Source organism: Vombatus ursinus, unplaced genomic scaffold, assembly GCF_900497805.2.
Source record: "Vombatus ursinus unplaced genomic scaffold, bare-nosed wombat genome assembly UNPS02014793.1, whole genome shotgun sequence".
Taxonomy (NCBI): Eukaryota; Metazoa; Chordata; class Mammalia; order Diprotodontia; family Vombatidae; genus Vombatus; species Vombatus ursinus.
This window is the reverse complement of record NW_020954571.1, coordinates 11,509,188-11,529,624: the sequence shown is the minus strand read 5'-3', so window position 1 is coordinate 11,529,624 and position 20,437 is coordinate 11,509,188. Positions and strand designations below refer to the sequence as shown.

At 41.0% G+C, this 20,437-nt stretch overlaps 1 protein-coding gene across 2 annotated transcripts; it reads left to right on the top strand.

Moving 5' to 3' along the window:
* The first annotated feature begins 244 nt into the window (after nucleotides 1-244).
* Nucleotides 245-10,304, top strand: COQ4 (coenzyme Q4). 2 transcript variants are annotated; one of them, XM_027869401.1, is made up of 6 exons: nucleotides 245-461; nucleotides 5,234-5,330; nucleotides 6,470-6,572; nucleotides 8,406-8,535; nucleotides 9,297-9,390; nucleotides 9,592-10,304. In XM_027869401.1, exons 1-6 carry the CDS (start codon nucleotides 245-247, stop codon nucleotides 9,776-9,778), a joined length of 828 nt encoding a protein of 275 aa, XP_027725202.1. In that variant the 3' UTR covers nucleotides 9,779-10,304. The 2 variants fall into 2 exon arrangements, with proteins under 2 accessions (XP_027725202.1, XP_027725203.1); XM_027869402.1 differs by lacking the exon at nucleotides 245-461 and adding an exon at nucleotides 480-959.
* The last annotated feature ends 10,133 nt before the right edge of the window (nucleotides 10,305-20,437 follow it).

The window sequence follows — 20,437 nt, the reverse complement described above, 5'->3', positions numbered from 1 at the left end:
CTGGAGATAACAAGAGCCATTTGCCACGAGGATTGCACCTCCCCTGCAGGCTTATGGTAGTAGAATAGGGGAGAAAGGTGAATGTGGCTCTCTGACGGGTCGGAAGAGCCCTAAGAAAATTAGAGAACAAGATAGCTGGGAACCGGCGGGCGCGATCGCACTACTTTTGGTCTCTGCGCGACTCCGTCGCAGCTAGTTGAGCGGAGGATTAACTTTGCCCTTTCTTCCTTTAGGGGCCGCTGCCATGGCGACGCTGCTCCGCCAGTCTCGGCTCTCGGGCCTACTACCTCGACCCCAGTTCGGCGCCCGTAGCCCGGCTTCGAACTCGGCAGCTCTCCCGGGCGGCCGCAGTACGGGCCTGGGCCTGCTCTACCCAGGCCACATTCCCACCAGCCCGCTACAGAAGGCGCTGCTGGCGGCTGGCGCCGCCTGCATGGCGCTGTATGACCCCTACCGCCACGGTGAGCCTTCCCGGCGCGACAGGGGACCGCGGAGGTCATCGCGCCCACCCATCTCATTGCACTGATGAGGAGACGGAGCCTCAGAGACTGAAGGACTTCCCCGAGGTTGCACAGGCAGTAAAGTGACACCTGGCATTCAAGCCCAGCTCCTCCGATTCCAAAAGAGGGGCCCTTTCCCCCACTTTTTCACGATGCCTTGACCCTTACCCTGCTGACCCTCAGCCTGGGGAGGGGTCGAGCAGATTTTTGTTTAAAGATAAGTTCATCCAGTACCTTCAGTGGGGAGATTAGGTCCCAGAGATGGGGAATCTAGTCGATAGCTAGGTGACCCGTGGGGTCAGGAGCACAGCCAAGAGGAAACCTCCAGATTCCCGGTTCAGAGAAATAGAATGACCCGTCAGAGAGCCACATTCACCTTTCTCCCCTATTCTACTACCATAAGCCTGCAGGGGAGGTGCAATCCTCGTGGCAAATGGCTCTTGTTATCTCCAGATACAGGTACAGGGTCACTTTGCCACTCGATGGTCACTAGTGCCTGGCCGGGATCCCAGTCTTCCTTTCTCCACCCTCTCCCTCTCTCAACCAAAGCCCCGTGTTTGATCCTATTCCAAATGTTCTTTCTCCTCTAGCAGGACCCACCTTTAGACCTGGAAGGGGATTTGGAAATCTTCTAGTCTAATCTCATTTTACAGAAAAGTCAGACCCAGAGAAATAGAATGAACTTGCTCAAAGTTAGACAAGAACCCAAATATTTAAGGGCCTTAGGAGCAGAGCCATGATTTGAATCCTAGTTTTCTGCTTCCAAATCTAATTCTCTTACCACTATTCCAAGTTGCCCAAGGTGATTAAATAGAGAATCAGTGGCTGAGCCAGAACTATAGAAATCAAGTCTGTTGATTCACAATTCAAAGTGTTTTCTGCCACTCTTGGTCACTAAAACCCTGGCCAGGCTACTGTGGTCTGTTTAATATCTTGTTCTCCAGAATAAAGTCTAAAATTAGAAGGCTGGTCTCAAATGACCTGAAAGTCCCATTCTAATTCTGTGACCTCTATACCCCTCCTACTTTGCTTACTTGTTCACCCCCTAGGTCTAAATAGCTTCCAAACCCCATTCAGTGTCCCTCATTGTGAGATTCCTTCCCACTTCAGAGCTTGAGGAGGCCTTAGACATCTCATTTTACAAAAGAGGAAACAGCCCCAGATTTGAGAAGAGTAATATGCCTAAGGTGATATTTTCACTTCATGGCAGAATCAGCACCAAGTTTCAAGTTTCCAAACTTCTAGTCTATGGTACTGTCAGATAACTTTTGCCTTGTTTGATATCCTGCTAGCCAACCTTCTGCCCTGCTAATACCCCCAAGTCCCCACCTGACCCCATCCAGTGCCTTGAACTAGATAGAACCCTAACACCATTTGAACAGAATGGGAACTTTTTATGTCCCCATTTTATAGATGAAAAAACAGACCTAGAAAGAAGGGGAAGTGGTGTTTCCTCAGAGATATACAGTAAATAAGTAGAAGAGCTGGGACCAGAACCCAGGTCTCGTGATTCACTGTCCAGTGCTCATTAAATAAGCTGTATTTTATGAGACCAGTATTTTATTTTTCCTGCACAGGCTTGCCTAACTAACCACAAAAATCCATTTGCCCATTTTGATAATTAAACCCATATAATCTCAATATTTAAAACTGTTTGTTCTTAGTTGGGAAGAAGGCTAAGGAAGACAGTTGAGATTATATATATTATATTGATGAGGTGAACTTTAGGCCAAAATTGGGGTCTTAGAAATCATCTAACCCAGTTGTGTCATTTTCTAAAAGATCATACTGAGGTCCAGAAAGAGAAAGTGACGACTCAAAATGGTCAGGTAGTCAGTCAGTTGCAGAGCTTGGATTAGTTAGTAATGTCAACCTCTACAAAAGCTCAGACCAACCAAGTGATTAGGGTAGCTCAGGGATTCCCAGGGGTTGACAGTACCCAGGTCACCTACCTCCCAGAACAGTTCCCCTTTCTCCGCCGCTACTTAATTGCCCAAGTTCTGGCAAGTTACTACTGTTTGGTGTGTTTATTATTGTGGTCTCCAGCACCCTGCTCTAATGACTATCCAGGGTGTTACTAGGTCCCATCCAATGCTACCTTTAGAGCACAAAGAGAAAAAGAAGTCGATTATAACAACCTCATTTTATAGAGATTGAGACAAGAAAAAGCAATTTGGGGCAAAGTGGTGCCAGATCTGGAACCTTTGAATTGCAGTCTAATGCATTTTTAAGTATACTGGTACATTTTGTTTTGACACAAGACACTTTATCATAGGATCATATATTTGGACCTCAAAATGCTCTCTTACAATGAACAATCCCCCAAAACCATGTAGTGGATGTTTATAGGAATGAGTCCTTAAATTTTAATACTATGGTACTAACATTGATTGGCATGATTTACCATAGTGTTGTTACCTCTCCTTATTGACTTTATTTGCATTGTTGTAGTTATTGAATTTATTTTCTTTTGATTATACTTTCTCTGCTCTGTATAATTTCGTAAGTCTTTACATTTTCCCCTGAATTCAAATTTGTAATTCTCTATGACATAATAACACATTTATATGCCACAATTTGTTCAGCCTCTTTCTAATCATTGGTTACATATTTTGTTTCCATATTTTTGTTATAATGAATAATGCTGCTATGAACATTTTTGTATGTCTGGGTCATTTCTTACTATCTGTACCCTCTTTGAGATATAGGCCTGGTAATGGAATCTCCAGGTCAAAAGGTATAAACAACTTAGTATCTTTTCTTGCCTAGTTCCAAATTGTTTTCCAGAATGGCTAAACCAATTCACAGTTTGACAACCAGTGAATTAATATGTTTTTCCTACAGCCCTATCAATAAATATTCTCTTTCCAATCTTTTAGTATCTTGACTCTTTGATGGGTGTGATCTGATGCCTTAAGGCTTTAATTTACATTTATTTATTCTGAGGACTTTTTAATATAATTAATAGTTTGCAAGTCCTGCTTTTGAGAATTGTTGGTTCATATTCTTTAGCTGCTTGGGAAATACATGTTTGTTTCAATTTGCATTTTGGATGTCATATTTTTAACCATTTTCTTAATATAAAGATTTTCCCCCCGATTGGTATGGTTTTTTTTTCTAATTTGGGCTGCACTGATTTTATTTGTCCAAAAACTTTTACATTTTCTCTATTCAAAATTGTTCATTTTGTCTTTTGTGATCCATTTTATTCCATGTCTGATTGTAGTTTTTCTCCTATTCATAGTTGTGAAAGATGTAACCTATTCTCTTATTTTTTAATGGTGTGATTATTTATATACTTTATCCATTTGGAACTTATTGTTGTATAAAGCGTAAGGTATTGATGTAAATTCATTTTTCACCAGACTGTTTTCCCTAAGTTTGTGTTCCTGCATTTATTGAGCACTAGACGTCTCTCTACACATTTGTATCTAGATATTGCTTATCTAATCTAATTTAGTGATCTTACATTTCTGTTTTCTATCAGATACCAGGTAATTTTGGTAATTACTGCTTTATACTCTAGTTTAAGATTTGAACACCAAGCTGCCCCTCCTTCCTACTATTTTCGTTATTACTATTACATTACTATTACATCTTTTACTATTCTTTTCCAGTTATTACTCCATGAATTTTATTATTATTGTGTCTAATTCTGTAAAGTAACCTTTTATAATTCGATGGAATACTAAATTTGGAGAGTAATTTGAATAGTATTGTTTTTATCATATTGGCTTGTCCCAACCATGAACATTGAACATCTTTTTAATTATTTATGGCTGTTGTTTTTGTAAATCTTGTTTTGTAGTTGAAATTTTATAAGTCCTGAATGTGTGCTGGCAGGTTCCCTGCTTTTTCCACCACACCCTGCTATTAGATGATCACCAAGGTCCTTGGCAGGTCACGCCTGCCTTGTCTGTTTTTAGTATGGTGCTTGCCAGCCCTTATCTGTAAAATGAGGGGGTTGGATGAGATGACTTCTTAAGTCCCTTCCAGTTCTAACCTTCTTTAACCATCCTACCCTGCTGACTTCCAACCAGTAACCTACAGTGTGTAAATTTCTTCCAACACTTAATGTAGATTGAATTATACAATTCAAGAACTGGAAGGCTCCTTAGAGATCATCTAATTCAATCTCCTTATTTTAAAAATGAGGAAATTTGAGGCCCAAGTGAAGTTCCTGGCCCAAAGCCACACCAGTAACCAGTAACAGATCCAGGTCCCTTGGTTTTTAGCTTAGTGCTCTTTCTACCATACTATATTTTAGGTCTTAGGGAAAGATTCACCTCCATAAATACAGCCTATCCACAAACCTCTTTCTACCTGTTAAAATTCTTTGCACCTTTTAAAGATCATCTCAGGGACTGTTGCCTTCATGAATGAATGAAATTCCTTCCTTGAATGCCATCCTATCCCCTCCTACCTGAAAGTGATATTTCCATCCTCAAAATTCTCATGTCACTTTGCATTTTTTCTCCTTTTCACTTAATCCTAATCTGCCTTATACTTTTTTATGTATTTGTCTTAATGCTTCTATTAAGTTTCTTGAAGTGAGAATCAGTATCATTTTTCATCTTTATATCCTCAGTACCTTGTACATGAATGTTTGGGAGGACCTTGGCTTCTTCCCCTTACATGTTACCACTGGGTTCTACACACGACTCATCATCGTTTTGAATTGGTCAAGAGACTCCCCCCATTCTTTCCACGTGTGCTCATTTCTGTCCTTTCAGACATGGTTGCTGTTCTGGGTGAGACCACAGGACACCAAGCTCTGCAGGCACTAAGGGACCGGATGAGGAGGGACCCCGAGGGTGCCCAGATCCTGCAGTAGGTCCCATCTTGGGCTTGGGATGGATCTTACTTAATTGGAGGGGTTGAGGGTGGGAATAGAATGAGGGTTCTGACATTCCTCAAACCAAAGCAAAATGTTGTAGTGGATAGAGTATTGGACTTGAAGTCAGGTTCAAATCCTGCCCTAGTCACTTACTAGCTGTGTGATCCTGGGCAAGTCACTTAGCCTTTCCTGGCCTCAGTTCCTCATCTATAAAATGAAGGGCCTTGAATAAGATGACTTCTCTGGTCCCTTCTAACCTTGCCCCTGTCCTGAACCTTACAGAAGGTATTGCTCTATGAAGCACTGCCTGCAGCATAAAATCTTGATTCCTTATCATGGAAAACCCTCTACTCCCTACTTCTCCAGATTTATTTTCTGTTACTTTTTATACAGCCTTTCTTTAGCCCTACTATTCCCATTTCTTGGAATGCTCTTCACTCTGCTTTCCAGTTATTCTTATATCCTCAAGTTACAGATAAAGTCATGCCTTCTCCCTAAAGTTTTCCCTGACTACCACAGCCCACAGTGAACTCTCTTTTCCCTTCTCTGAACTTCTTAAGTACTTACTGTTAGTACCACTAATTTTGTGTTTAAAGTATACTACCTTGGGATAATTCTGATGACTGACCTTTGTAGAGCAAGTCAAGGTGTGCACATATGGTCTTATTGAATCCTCAGAGCCATCCTGTGAAGTAGTTGCTGCCAGTGCTATGATTCTCGTTTTACAGATGAGGAAAAGGGAGCTTCTAGTCACATACCTAATAAGTATAGGAAGTGAAATCTGACTCTTCTGACTCCAAAACTCTTTCTACTACTGCATCCTACTGTTAATTATCTTTTCATGTTTGCACCCTTTTTTCCACAAAAGTTTCTTGAGGGTAGGGACAGTATCCCAAACTTCTTTTGCATCCCTTGACATTTCTTAGTAAAATGCCTTGCACAGTGTAGCTCGATAAATGTCTATGGATTGTGGCTTTCCTACCATTCCAATTCTATCTGATTCATCCTCTTTTAAGGCCTAATCTAGCTGTCCGTTTCACATAAACTTTTTATGTGTCACTCATGTCTGGTAATCTTATCCACTCCTTAATTCACCCATTCTAGCTCCTGAATCTTCTCCTCTGCCCCACAGGGAACGGCCTCGGATCCAGCTCTCTACTCTGGACTTGAGCAAACTCCAGACCCTACCGGAGGGCTCCTTTGGTTGGGAGTATGCCCGCTTTCTTGATGTTAATGTGAGTGTTTGTTCCCTATACACATGGTTGGGCCCTGGGGGATAATGCAAGTAAATAGAAGTAGAACCTTGGCAACAGCCACAAGCCACCAATATCTTGGGAGTAACTATATTAGCACCCTGACTTTTTGACCTCGAAGGCCTAGGTTTTGTCATCTGATTGTGGGCAAACAGATGAGCAGACTATCCAAGCTAAGAGAAGACTGGTCAAACATGGCCTTTGGCTCCTTTCTGTGTCCTCTGTTCCCCCACCGCCAGGCACCCGTAGCTGCCCAGTAACTCGAGGCGGTCCGTCCAGTAGAAGAGAATATAAGCATAGTCAATCTGAGCATACTAGTCCCCCACTCTTCATAATCCTTGAGGCTGCAGATAGCTCCCTGACTTAACATAACCTTCATCTCCTGAAACCTTCTTAACCCTACATCCCATAGTTGCCCTTCGTGTTCACTTTAATCCAGATTTCACCTGTATTTTTTGAAAACCAGAAGATTTCTCCAATTCCCCGACATTATGGTTTTCCAGCCTATCCCTCTGATGGAGGGACCTGTCCAGAAAGTATCCCAGATAGCTATCTAGGTTCAAGGACCTAGAGAGGGCATAGCTTCTGACCCAGTCCCTAGCCACATTGTAGCAACTAGTTATGACACAACTGTGCCCCCAGGCTCTGCTAACCCACAGAGGATGGAGTAACAAAATTGCCCCAAAAGTAATTAAGCTCAAGGTTCAATTCCTGCTTCATGGAGCCTGACATTAAGGGTCATCGACAAAGATTTAATCAGGCTTCTCCTTCTGGCATTCCACTAAGCAAATTCAAGTGACTCTAGACCTTCTAGTAATCAAAGACTGCATGATTATGGGAAGACATAGAGACAAACTAACAGTGAAGAGAGCAATACTTCTATCAATACTAAAGGGAGCTGTGATTTCATCAGCACATATGGGTGAACCCTTTGGTGATTCAGTTGACAATTCTTTCACACCTTCGTAGAGGTCTTTGTGAGGGCTAGGACTAAAAAAATTCATCCCCTGCAGAACCTCCATCTGAGCTGAATGAGGGAGGTGCACGGCCAAAAGGCCATCAAAAGGCAAGTACTCAGAGCCTTTCCAGCTCAGTAAAGCTGCCGGATCCTGTGCTCAGAGGAGAACTTTGTGGAGGAAATAATCCACAAAATAATCAAGCAAATGAAAATACTTGTCCTGTGTGCAAGTAGAGGGTCAAATGCATTCAGTGAAGTGCATCTCTAGGCTGAACCTGGAGGATTCCAAGCATTCAGGACTCACTCTTGGTGCTGCTGATGGGTAGACAGTAACTCCAGAAAGTCCTCGTAGCAGAGGAGGAAGCTCAGTGTGCTTGTGCTAAAAAGAAAAAAGACCTGTGGCTTATAGACACCTTATCAGCTCCTACATGCTTTACTATCACCAGAGGGACTACCCTACTTCCTTGCATACCCCAACCGTCCTTCAATTTGTAATGTGCTTCTGTGACTTTTCGTTTGCCCTTCAATGATGTCCTTGATGTTCATTATAAGATGATTTCATCTAGAGACAAGTATTGGAGGCAGGAGCTACATGGTGTGATTCTCCCCCCCTCCCCCATATTCTCCCACCTCCACTTTCCATATAAAAAATCCTACAAATGCCTGTATACCCCTAGCAACAGCATTTGAGGTAATCATAGCAGACATTGCTCAGTTCTTCAAATGTTCATCTAAATTATTAAGCGTAGAGGGCTTTGGGGCCAAGGAATAGTGAGGAATAGTTGACCTATGTGAAATTGGTAGCAAGGGTCTAGGGGAGTTGATATGACTGAGTGCTGGGGGTGTATGGCTTTCAGAGGGTATCCCCAGATACACGAGCACCCACACGCTTTGTGGATGATGAGGAACTTGCTTACGTGATCCAGCGTTACCGTGAAGTTCATGACCTACTCCACACACTTTTGGGAATGCCCACCAACATGCTTGGTGCGTGAGTACTCATTCTATTCTGGTGGGCACAAAGCCTGGGAGGTTGGGGTGGGGTGGATTATCTGAACATCATAAATCCAAAGGGACAAGAACTGTGAAAGCATCAGATCGGGAAGGGAGCCAGTACCTTGCCCTGACCAAACTAGACACAAGAACTGGGTCCTATTACAGGACCCAGGTGGGATTGACCAGTTCCTGATTCCCCCTCCTCTAAGCTGTGCAGCCCAACTTGAGCATCATATGAATGAATGAATGAGCATTTATTAAGTGTTTATTACATACTAAGCACTAGAGACACAGACAGAAAAAGAAAGAGTGCCATGCCCTGAAGGAGTTCACATTTAAATGGGGATTATGACTTTGGGAATTGGGCTAGAAGCAGAACCAGTGGCAGGATCGGGGAGGAGCAGAGGAAAGTGCTGCCATTCCCCAGGTTCTCGGGCCTACATTCTCATTGGTGGCAATGGGTCAACAGTTAGTGGTGATGGAAAGGAAGGTGGGCCACTTCTCCATGGTGGTTGCTCCCCTTAATAAGGTGATAAGGCTGAGCTGAAAACAGAGCCAGTAGTCTAGAGGTTCAGGTTTCTGGGCTCTCTCCATAAGGAGCTGAGGGGAGGAGATGGTGGTTTGCCCTTCCTGGTACATGCTGTCTCCTGGCTCTCAGGATACTTTGCTGCTTCCACTATACAGTAATGTGTGGCAGGACTGCACATAAGGGCCTGTCCTTATCACTACCAATTTTTTCTCCTTTTGCCCAGGAGAAGTTGTGGTTAAGTGGTTTGAAGCCATCCAGACGGGCCTACCTATGTGTGTCTTAGGAGCTGCCTTCGGACCCATCCGACTCAGTGCCAAGTAAGTTCCTTTGGGGCCTCTTGTGTGGGTGTCTAGGCAGGAAGAAGAGCTGGAGGGCAGAGAGGCAGGAGATAGGAGCAGAAGCCAGAGCCCTGTCAGTGCCTGTATTCAGACCTTAGCAATTTCTTTACAGCTGGACAGATGTCATATGGGGAAGTATGGGATGGAGTTGACGTAATGGATTCTTCCCTGTCCCCACAGGAAGCTGAAGGTGTTGATATCAGAGCTAATTCCCTGGGCAATTCAGAATGGCCGAAACTCCCGTTGCGTCCTCAGCCTCTACTATGAACAACGGTGGGAGCAGCCCATAGGAGCCCTTCGGGAGGAGCTAGGCATCACTGCACCCCCTATTGTGTGGACAGGCCGTACTCAGTCCCCAAAGCTCTGATCCAACAGTTCATGCCAACCCTGTGCCACTGGGTAACAGGCTGCCCTGCCCAGGACCTTTGCACTCTGTACCCAGGGACATCTAGCCCCAGATAAAGGAATGAAGAAAGTTCAAAAAGTGGTCTTAAAGGGACATGTGTATCCCCTTATCTCCCAAAAGAGATATGGGAATAAAAGGAATCTGTTTATTGTTCAGAAGAAATCTCTGCAGTAGGCCAGAAGCAATCCGCCACTGCCATGTAATTGGAATTGAATGGGCACAACACAGAGAATTCTGTTGATTTATCAGGAATCCATGGCTCCATGAATTTATTTAATTTACTCTGCTTTCCCCTGGAAGAATTCCTTCTACTTCATCTTACTTCTCCCACTGTTTCACCCTTTTCTCTCTTCTTCCCTCAAAGTTCAAGAATGTTTTTGGGTGGTTTGCACAGGATACCGGGATGTCAACTTTCTGGATCCAGAAGTGGTATAAGGAGGGGTGTTGGTTCCATAGTCTGAATAAAGCCCTCTTTTGGACCCAGGTATTTGTTTCTCCTCTTCTTTTCTGCCAGATGGCTTCCTGGCAGTCCTGAGAACTCACTCCAATATTTGATCCTATGGAAAAAGATCAAGTTTTTCTTCTCTCTGCTTTCTAGGTTCTATTCTCCCCCTCCATTCCTACAATAATCATGCTGGAGGATTTGGGTGAAGGTTTCCAGGTTTGTCTAAAGGGCTTTGAGCTAGCATTTTCCTCACAGGAGAGCCAGGAAGTAAAAGAGGGAGAGATGAGGGGCAGGGGGGGGTACTGTGAATGGGGGGCATCCTTTGCCCTGGGTCCCTTTTGGAATAGTGTGATTAGGGGATAGGTACCTACACAAAGCCAGGCTGTAGCTGCCTCTCCTCACTGTGTGCCCTAAGGTTTATGGTCTGGTTCCTGCCTAACTGGCCTCTAGCTCACCTGCTTGAAGCCTTCTCTGCACTTCTTTAGAAGTTTAGAGTAAATAAAAACCGCTCCTTAATTAGCACTTTAAAGAGGTCTTTAAGATTTACAAAATACTTTTTCATACTATATCTCACTTAAGCAGCACTACAGCCTCATAGATATTATAGGTATTATTCCCATTTTACACATGAAGACACCGAGGCTCAGAAAGATTAAGTGACTTGCTACTGGTTAATAACTAATGTCAGAGGCAGAATTCAAACCCAAGACTCTCCTGGTTCTAAGAATAAGGTTCTTTCCATCTTGACGTACTGCCCTACTTCACACACAGTATATGAGCCATAAATTTAGACAACTCATTATTCCTAAGAGTTGGTACAGGGGGGTCACCCTGGGACTATGTGAATCTAACTATAAAATAAATAAAAACAGACAAATAATTGGAGAAACATTAATTGCTCATGAGTAGGTCCAGCCAATATAACAGAAATGACCGTACTACCTAAATTAATTTGCATATTCAGTGATCAAACTTCCAAAATAATTTGGGAAAATTATAACTAAATACATAGAGAGGAACAAAAAGCCAAGAATCTGAAGGATAATAATGAAAAAAGTGGAAAGGAAGGATCTATCAGTACCAGATCTCAGACAATATTAAAAAATAGTATTAAAATGATGTGGTGCTACTTATTTAAAAAAAAAAGCTTGAGCAGTGAAACAGATTAGTTACACAACATATTGAAGTAAACAAATACAGTAATATAGTGTTTGATAAACACTTAACCTTTGTTTGCCTCAGTTTACTCAGCTGTAAAAACCTACCTTGCAGTGTTGTTGTGATGATCAAATAAAAAAAATTTGTAAAAAAAATGCTTAGTATAGTGCTCAGCACATAGTAGGTGCTATATAAATGCTTATTCTCTTCCCTTCTCTTTGCTTCCCTTCCCTTCCCCTCCTTTTCCCAAAGATCCCAGTTACTAGAGAAAGGACTCATTGTTTAACAAAAATTTCTGGGAAAACTGAACAGCAGTCTGGCAGAAATTAGGTTTAGACCAACATCTCACACTATCCACCAAGATAAGGTCCAAAATTGATCCACAACCTAGATATAAAAGGTCAACAACAAATTAGAGGAAAAGGAAGAAATTACTTTTCAGATTAATGGATAGGGGAAGAATTCATAACTAAACTTGTCACCAAAGATAAAATGGACAGTTTTGATTATAGCACATAAAATTTAAAAGATTTTGCACAAACAAACCTAATGTAGAAAAAATTAGAATGGAAACAGAGAAATGATTATTAATAACCAATTATTAATGGGGGGTGGGTGGGAATCCAGAGTTTTTTCCCCTTTCTATTTCCTTATTCAAAGCTCAGTTCTTGAGAAGGACTGGCCTGACAATGAGACGTTCTTGTCAATCTTGGATACCCCACCCAACTGGGAGAATTTATATCTAATTAAAGAGTAAAAGAGTTATGGGGAATGGAAGAATTTATGACTAGACAAGATAGAGAACATTATGAAATGCAAAATGGGTAATTTTGATTACATTAAATTGAAAAGTTTTTACACAAAGCCAATGCAACCAAGATTAGGAGGGAAGCAGAAAACTGGGAAGGAAGTTTTACAACCAGTGTCTCTGATAAAGGCCTCATTTCTAAAATATATAGAGAACTATATTTTTATAAGAATTTATAAGAATACAAGTCATTCCCCAATTGATAAATGGTCAAAGGATATGAATAGGCAGTTTTCAGATGAAGAAATTAAAGCTACCTATAATCATATGAAAAAAATGGTCTAAACAATTATTGATTAGAGAAATGTAAATCAAAACAACTCTGAGGTACCACGTCACACCTATCAAATTGGCTGACATGCCAAAACAGGAAAATGATAAATGCTGGAGAAGATGTGGGAAAATTGGAACATTACTGCATTGTTGGTGGAGTTGTGAACTAATACAACCATTTTGGAGAGCAATTTGGAACTATGCCCAAAGGATCATAAAACTGTGCATATACCCTTTAACCCAGCAATACCACTTCTAGGGCTGTATTCCAAAGAGATTATAAAAATGGGAAAAGGATCCACATATGCAAAAATATTTATAGCAGCTCTTTCTGTGGTGGCAAAGAATTGGAAATTGAAAGGATGCCCATCAATTGGGGAATGGCTGAAGAAGTTGTGGTATATGAATGTAATGGAATACTATTGTGCTATAAGAAATGATAAACAGGTGGACTTCAGAAAAACCTGGAAAGATTTATATGAACTGATGCTGAGTGAAGTGAACAGAACCAGGAGAGCGTCGTACACAGTGACAGCCACGTTGTGTGATGACCAACGTTGATACATTAGCTCTTCCCAGCAATGCAAGGATCTAAGACATCTCCAAAAGACTCATGATAGAAAATGCTGTCCACAACCAGAGAAAGAACTATGGGTTCTGAATGCAGATTGAAGCATACTATTTGCTCTTTTTTTTCCTTCTGTTTTGTTTTGTTTTTTCTTTCTCGTGGTTCCTCCTATTGGTTCTAATTCTTCTATACAACATGACTAACGTGAAAATATGTTTAATAGGAATGTATATGTAGAGCCTCTATAAGATTGCGTGTCATCTTAGTGAGGGAGGAGGGAGGAGGGGGAGAAAATTTAAAACTCAAAAAGCTTCTGGAAGTGAATGTTGAAAACTAAAAATAAATAAATTTTAAAAAATAAATATTTTCTAAAAATAAAGGGTAAAGAGAATTCAATCTAAGTGAATTCTGGCCCATTGTGTTCGACCTTAGTGGTGTAGGTGGAGATAAATCCTTTTGTCTAGGTTGAACCAGTGGGGAGTGGTCTGGCTTGAGATGAGTGTCTTTGCCCAATAGGGATGTGATCCAAGTCATGTCCCCCCAGCCCCTCATTAGAATAAACTCACCACACATTATAATATTCATGCTCTCATTGTTATCCAATCAAAGCAGGAACACCCTCTCTTCCAAGGGAATTTAAGCATTGGATAGTGTCAATGATTCTTTGGTTTCACAGAGAACCGCTGACCCCAATTTATTGATTCTGTTAGCCATAATTAATAAATTGATTATTGATTACCCAGAAACTCTCTGTCTCTCAGGCTTTTCATTTGTCTCAACAGGTGACTGGCGAAAAAAAATTTTTGCAAGAAGTTTCTCTGATAAAGGTCTCATTTTCAAGCTATATAAGGAACTGATTCAAATTTATAAAAAATAAGAGCCATTCCCTAGGAGATAAATGGTCAAAGGATATGAACAGGCAATTTCAAAGGAAAGAATCAAAGGCATCAACAATCATTTTAAAATGTCTAAATCACTAATAATTAGGAAAGTGCAAATTAAAGCAACTTTGAAGCCCTACCTCAACTATCAAACTGGTAAAGATGACAAAAGAGAATGACAAATGGAGGGTTTGTAAGAAAATAGGCACATTAGTGCATTGTTGGAAGAACTGTGAGCCGGTCCAGTCATTCTGAAAATCAATTTGGACCTATATCTAGAGATTTACCAAACTCTACGTGCCCTTTGACCTATCTATATCACTACCTGGCCTATACCCCAAAGAAATCAAAGAAACAGGAAAAGGATCTATATGTATATTTTTTAAAACATAGAGGCAGCTAGATGGCATAGTGGATGAAGCACCTGTCTTGGAGTCAGGAGGACCTGAGTTCAAATCTGGCCTCACACACTTGACGCTTACCAGCTGTGTGACCCTGGGCGAATCACTTAACCCCGATTGCCTCACCAAAAATAAAAATGTAAAGCAGCTCCTTCCTTAGTAGCCAAAACTTGGAAACTAAGTAGGCGGGGGGGGGCAGCTGTCTTTCTATTGGGGAATGACTAAACAAATTATCATATATGAGTACAATGGAATATTATTGTAAGTCAATAACCATTTTTTAAGCACCTACTATGTGCCAGGCACTGTTCTAAACACTGGGGATATAAAGAAAGGCAGGAAAAAAAATTCATGCTCTCATAGTGTTCACTGTCTAATAGGAAGACAACAAGCAACCAGTGATGTATAAACAAGTGTGTGTGTGTAATTTCCATTATATTTAATGTATTTATATTATATAAACGTGTATGTATTATATGTATATATGTCTATAAATATATATTTATAGATATATATAAATTTATATATAATGGTATGTCATAAGTATAATACATAATTATATGTTGCATATTATATATAAATATATGCCATAATTATACTCTATATATTTATATATAGACATATAAAATCTCTCAGATAAATTGGATATAATTAACAGAGGGAAGGCACTAGGACTAAGAGGGATCAGGTAAGGCTTCTCGTAAAAGGTGGGACTTTTAGCTGGGACTTGAAGGAAGCTAGGAGGCACAGATGAGGAGGGAAAGAAATCGAGGGCACGGGGGACAGCCAGTGAAAAGAGGCCAGTCTTACTGAATTGTACAGAATGTATTATGGAGTAAGAGGTAAGAAGACTGGAAAGGTAGGAGAGGAGCAGGGTGTGAAGGGCTTTGAACAGAGGATTTTATATTTGATCCTGGAGGTGATAGAGAGCCTCTGGAGTTTATTGAATGAGGAATGGGAAGTGTGGTGGGGGTGGATAATGTTGCTACTTTGGCAAGTGAGTAGATGATAGACTGGATTAGGGAGAGACAGAAGGCTATTGCAATGATCCAGGCATGAAGTATAAGGGTGGTGGCAGTATCAGAGGACAGAGAGGGATGCGTTATTAAGGTAGAATCTACAAGACTTGATGACAGACTGGGAGAGGAATCAAGGACAGACACCTAAATTTCAAGCCTGAATGACTGGAAGGATGCTGTCACCATAAGAAATAATAAAATGGACAATTTCAGAGAAAACTAGGAAGACCTTTATAAACTGATGCAAAATGAAATGAGGACAATTTATACAATGATAACACTATTGAAAGACTTTAGAACTCTCACCAATGCAATCATTAACCATGAGTCTAAAAGAATGAAGATCAAACATGCCACTCAGTTCCTGACAGTGATAAACTTAAAAAGCAGAAATAGACATCCTTTTTGGCTATGGCAAATGTGAGAATTTGTTTTGATGAACTATGTAAATATGTATTGAAGTATTTGTTTTTCATTTTTCATTTTTTTTAAATTGCTCAGTTGGTAGGGTTTTAGTAGGAGAGAGATTATTTTTTTTAAAAAAACTTGTTACTTGAAAAAATACAAAAAAAATAATATTTGACCTGGGGGGAGGGAAATGAGTTGGTACAGGCAGGAAATATTTTTTTTTAAGTTAGGACAAATGTGGGTTGATGTCAAGGAAGATAATCATACCATCCCCTAGTCCTTCGGGGTTTCTGTTAGTGATAGAATGTGGGCTGGATAAGCATGCTCTGACATAACTTTGTCACATGGTTTAATTCCCAGGTTGCCAATGGTTGGCTTGCAAATGAGGGAGAATGAGGGACAGTTTGGTGGTGCAGTGAATAGAGCTCTGGCCTTGGTGTCAGGATGACCTGAGTTCAAATGTGATCTCAGACACTTGACACTTATTAGCTGGGTAACCCTGAGCAAGTCACTTAACCCCATTGCCTAGCAAAAAAAAGAAAAAAAAGTAAATAAGGGACAATAGAATGGAGGTTGGGATTCACTGCTTTAGTATATTTTTCTCAGTTGTTAGATGTGCATGGACATTCCTGAAGTTGGTCTGTGGTAGGCTAGTAACTCAGTACCAGGTTTCTGAAATCAACCAATATTTAGTTGACCAAGAGGCCATTTAGCACCCAGGCAGGGCACAATTCTGTGTGTGTTTATGTGTGTATACATACATACTTCCAGGGCCAGGGCAAGCAGGGCTCCAAGCATACCAAGGAATGACGCAAGTCTAAATCAATAAATGTCTGTTGAACTTGTGCAAGGCCCTACCATGTAAAAGGCCCTAAACCAATTCAGATCTTTGACAGGATTTTAGTTCACTTTTAAGCAATTTGAACATTGATGTTATTTCCTTTGTAGAGTCCTAAGTGAGAGGATTATGGATTATTATTATATCAGTATGTATTGGCAGAGTGACAAATGCTAGAACCCTGAAGAGTACTTTTTAGAGACATCATGATGAAGTCAAAAAACTGGACCTGGCTCTGACATAGAGTACCTGTGTGACCCTAGGTAGGTCACTGCAAATCACTTCTTTTTTTTTTCTGAGCCTTAGTTTTCTCATTTGCAAAATGAGGATAATAATGCACTACCTATCTCACAGTTGTGAGGAAAGTATTTTATAAACAAAGTCCTATACATATGTGAGCTATCATTTTTGTAAGTTTTTTTTTTAAGGCAATGAGAGTTAAATGACTTGCCTAGGGTTACATAGCTAGTAGTGTCTAAGGTCAGGTTTAGAACTCAGATCCTCCTGACTCCAAAGCTGGTGCTCTACCTACTGTGCCACCAATACCCCTACAAGTAAACTTGTAAAAAGTATATGATTGGACAGCATATTGGCATTCAGTGCATAGGTGATCTGGAGGGGCCAAACAAGGTGCCTTCCCAGAATTTGGGAAAGATAGGAAAGACCTTCTGAAACTGAAGCAAAAAAAAATAATAATAATAACTGAATAAGATCAGTCATCTGCAGAAATATCCCAACATAAGAAATATGCTGAAAATAGGCTGCTAAGATTAGGGGGTTTCCTAAACAGAAAGACATCAATGTAAAACAGAGCCTATATGAGATAAGGTGTCATCTTGGAAGCTGCAAAATGTCTGTCCTGAGGAAGTACTCTAATAAGCATTGGTGGCTGAGGAGTGTATTTAAAAAGAGCTTGGTGGTGCAGTGGATAGAGCTCAGGCCTTGGTGTCAGGAGGACCTGAGTTCAAATCTGATCTCAGACACTTGACACTTATTAGCTGGGTGACCCTGAGCAACTCACTTAACCCCATTGCCTAACAAAAAAAGAAAGAAAAAAAGCAAAGCTAATAAGGGACAATAGAATGGAGGTTGGGGTTCACTGCTATAGTATATTTTTCTCTGTTGTTAGATGTGTGTGGACATTCCTGAAGTTGGTCTGTGGTTGGTGGTGCAGGGCATAGAGCACAGGCTCTGGAGTTAGGAAGACCTGAGTTCAAATCTGGTCTCAGACACATGACACTCTAACTAGGTGACTCTAGGCAAGTCACTTAACCCCAATTGCCTCACCCCCCCCCAAAAAAAGAGCTGAAGATAAGAACGTGCTAGCATTTTGGAAGATTAATCTTGCTAAAGTATAGTTTTGCCATATTACCCCTTTGTTTAGAAATTTTCAATGTCTCCCTCCTAAAAATCTCTCAGCCTGGCATTCCAGGTCCTCCAAGATTTGGCTCCAACCTACTTTTCTAGCCCAATATCTCACTAGTTTGTATCAGTCTGGCAGCCCCATACTCCAGTCAAACTGGACCACTCACTGTTCCCTGAACAGCCCTCTGGTTTCTCACCATTATGTCTTTGTTAATACAGACAGTTCTTGGAATGGACTTCCTTATCCAGTTCCACCTGTCAAATCCCTGCCTATCCTTCAAGACCCATCTGGTCACTCCAGCTAGAAGTGATTTTTCCTTCCAAACTCTCATAGCATTTTGTACATCTTTTTTTGCTTGCACTAGCTCATTGTGACTCAGAGAATAGTTAGCCAGATGTCCCCCTTCAAACAACCAAGTCATCCAAGCACTGGTCTGATGGAACCAATGGAAGACTTGTGTAAGCAAACAAACAAAGTTAATGTATGATCCTAAGCAAAATTCCTAGAATATGATCAAAGGCAGTGCCCTTCAGTCTCCCCTGATCAGACCACTTCCGGAGTATTGTGTCCTGTGTTTGGGACCACATTTTGAGAAGGAGATTAGAAACCTGGAGCATATTCAGATAAGAATGATATACATGAAAGGTCCAGAAACCATACCATCTGAAGAATGCTTTAAAGCCGGGAGGATGTTTATGCTTGAGTGGACTAGGCAGGGGGTAGGGGTAGGGGAAATTGTTATCTTCAAATAGATAAAGAAAAGTCAAATAAAAGAGAGTTCGGGGCTTATCCTATGTAGGTCCAGGGGAGAGAACTGCCCCCAATGGGTGTAGAAGTTACTAGGGAGGCAGATCTCATGCCAAGATGAAATCAGTACTATCCCACAATGGAACGGGTTGCTTTGTTGTTATCTTTGGGTCACTAGAAATGTCTGCACAAAGGCTAACTAAACACCTGTGGAGATGTGGTAAAGTTAATCCCTGCTCTGGGTGGAAGGTTGGACTTGATCTTCAACGTTTCTTCCAAAGATAAGACTTGCTGGTGCTATGCCTGGAAGCAAGGCTGCCTAAGTGTTCTAACCTGGGTTAAGTCAAGGTCTTTGTGCCTTATTTTACTTTTTTTTTTTTAATCAGGCAGCAAGTGGAAAAATAAGATGAAATTTATTAAATGTTTCCATCTCCTAGGAGGACCATAGATTTAGAACTTCATTGGGGACCTTAGATCCAGCTAAGGACCAGCTCCATTATTTTACAGAGGAGGAAACCAAGGCCTAAAGGGCCTAAAGAGTGACTCATCTAAAGTCATAGTGATAGTGAATGTCAGGGTCAGGATTCATTTCCATGAGGAAACTCATGCCAAGAGAAGTTAAATGACTTGCCCAAAGGTTCATAGTAAATATCAAACTCACAGGCTCTGATTCCAAAGTTAAGTACACTATGGGGAGGCTGGGTGGCGCTGTGGATAATGTGCTGGGTCTGGGAATCAGGAAGACCTTAGCTGAAATCCATATCCAGCCACTTACTAGCTATGTGACCTTGGACAAGTCACTTAACCTCTGAGCCAGTTTCCTCAACTGTAAAATGGAGATAATAAGAGTACCTGCCTCCTAGAAAAGTTAGGAGGATCAAATGAGATTATATATATATGTGTATATATATATATATATACACATATATATATATATATATATATATATTTTAGTATCAGGATAAGTTTATTACAGAGAAAGTCCAGAGGATTTAGACGTTTCTGGACAGAGGAGATAATATATTTGTAAAGTGCTTATAGGGGCCATATAAATGCTAGTTATTTTCTTTCCATAGCACCATGCTGCCTCAACTATAGGAAAGGAGATGAGAAGTAGTATATAGTGGATAGAGTGCTGGACTTGAGCCAGACACCTGGGTTCAAATCAGGCTTACTGATTGTGAGGGTGATCTTCCCTTAACCTCTCAGAGATTATTTCCTAATCAGTAAAATGGGCTGTTTTGAGGGCAATGCTTTCAATGCACTATGTACATGTGAATTACTATTATTGTTTCCTGCTTTCCAGGAGGAAGGAAACCAAGAAGGAATGCAAGTCAGTAAAGAGATTCGAGACTATAAAGTTTAGAGCTTGGAAGTAACCTTTGCTCAATTCTCTCTTTGACAGAGAGGAAATCTGAGGCACAGAGTTGACTTTTTAGTTGCAGAGCCAAGTACGGTATCATTTCCACCACATCACGCTGCTATCTCAAAGTACAGACTTTGCACGAATAGGTGCGCCCTCTGGAGATCTCAGGACAAAGTTGGCCGTCGGCTGTTTTCTGCAGTGCCCGATGCTTTTCCATTAGTTCCAGGGTGTCCGGTGACCTAGTCTTTCAAAATTTGCTCTTCAAGGGTTCTGCCACATTTACAACAGAACTTCCAAAGACTTTTAAAACGTTCCCGGCAGCGGAAAGTACTTTTCAAAATG

Excerpts from the sequence above, each read along its gene's own strand:
- COQ4 (XM_027869401.1), top strand. The coding sequence starts at position 245 with ATGGCGACGCTGCTCCGCCAGTCTCGGCTCTCGGGCCTACTACCTCGA. Across the intron at positions 462-5,233 it reads GTATGACCCCTACCGCCACG|ACATGGTTGCTGTTCTGGGT; the intron begins GTGAGCCTTCCC and ends CTGTCCTTTCAG. Across the intron at positions 8,536-9,296 it reads AATGCCCACCAACATGCTTG|GAGAAGTTGTGGTTAAGTGG; the intron begins GTGCGTGAGTAC and ends CCTTTTGCCCAG.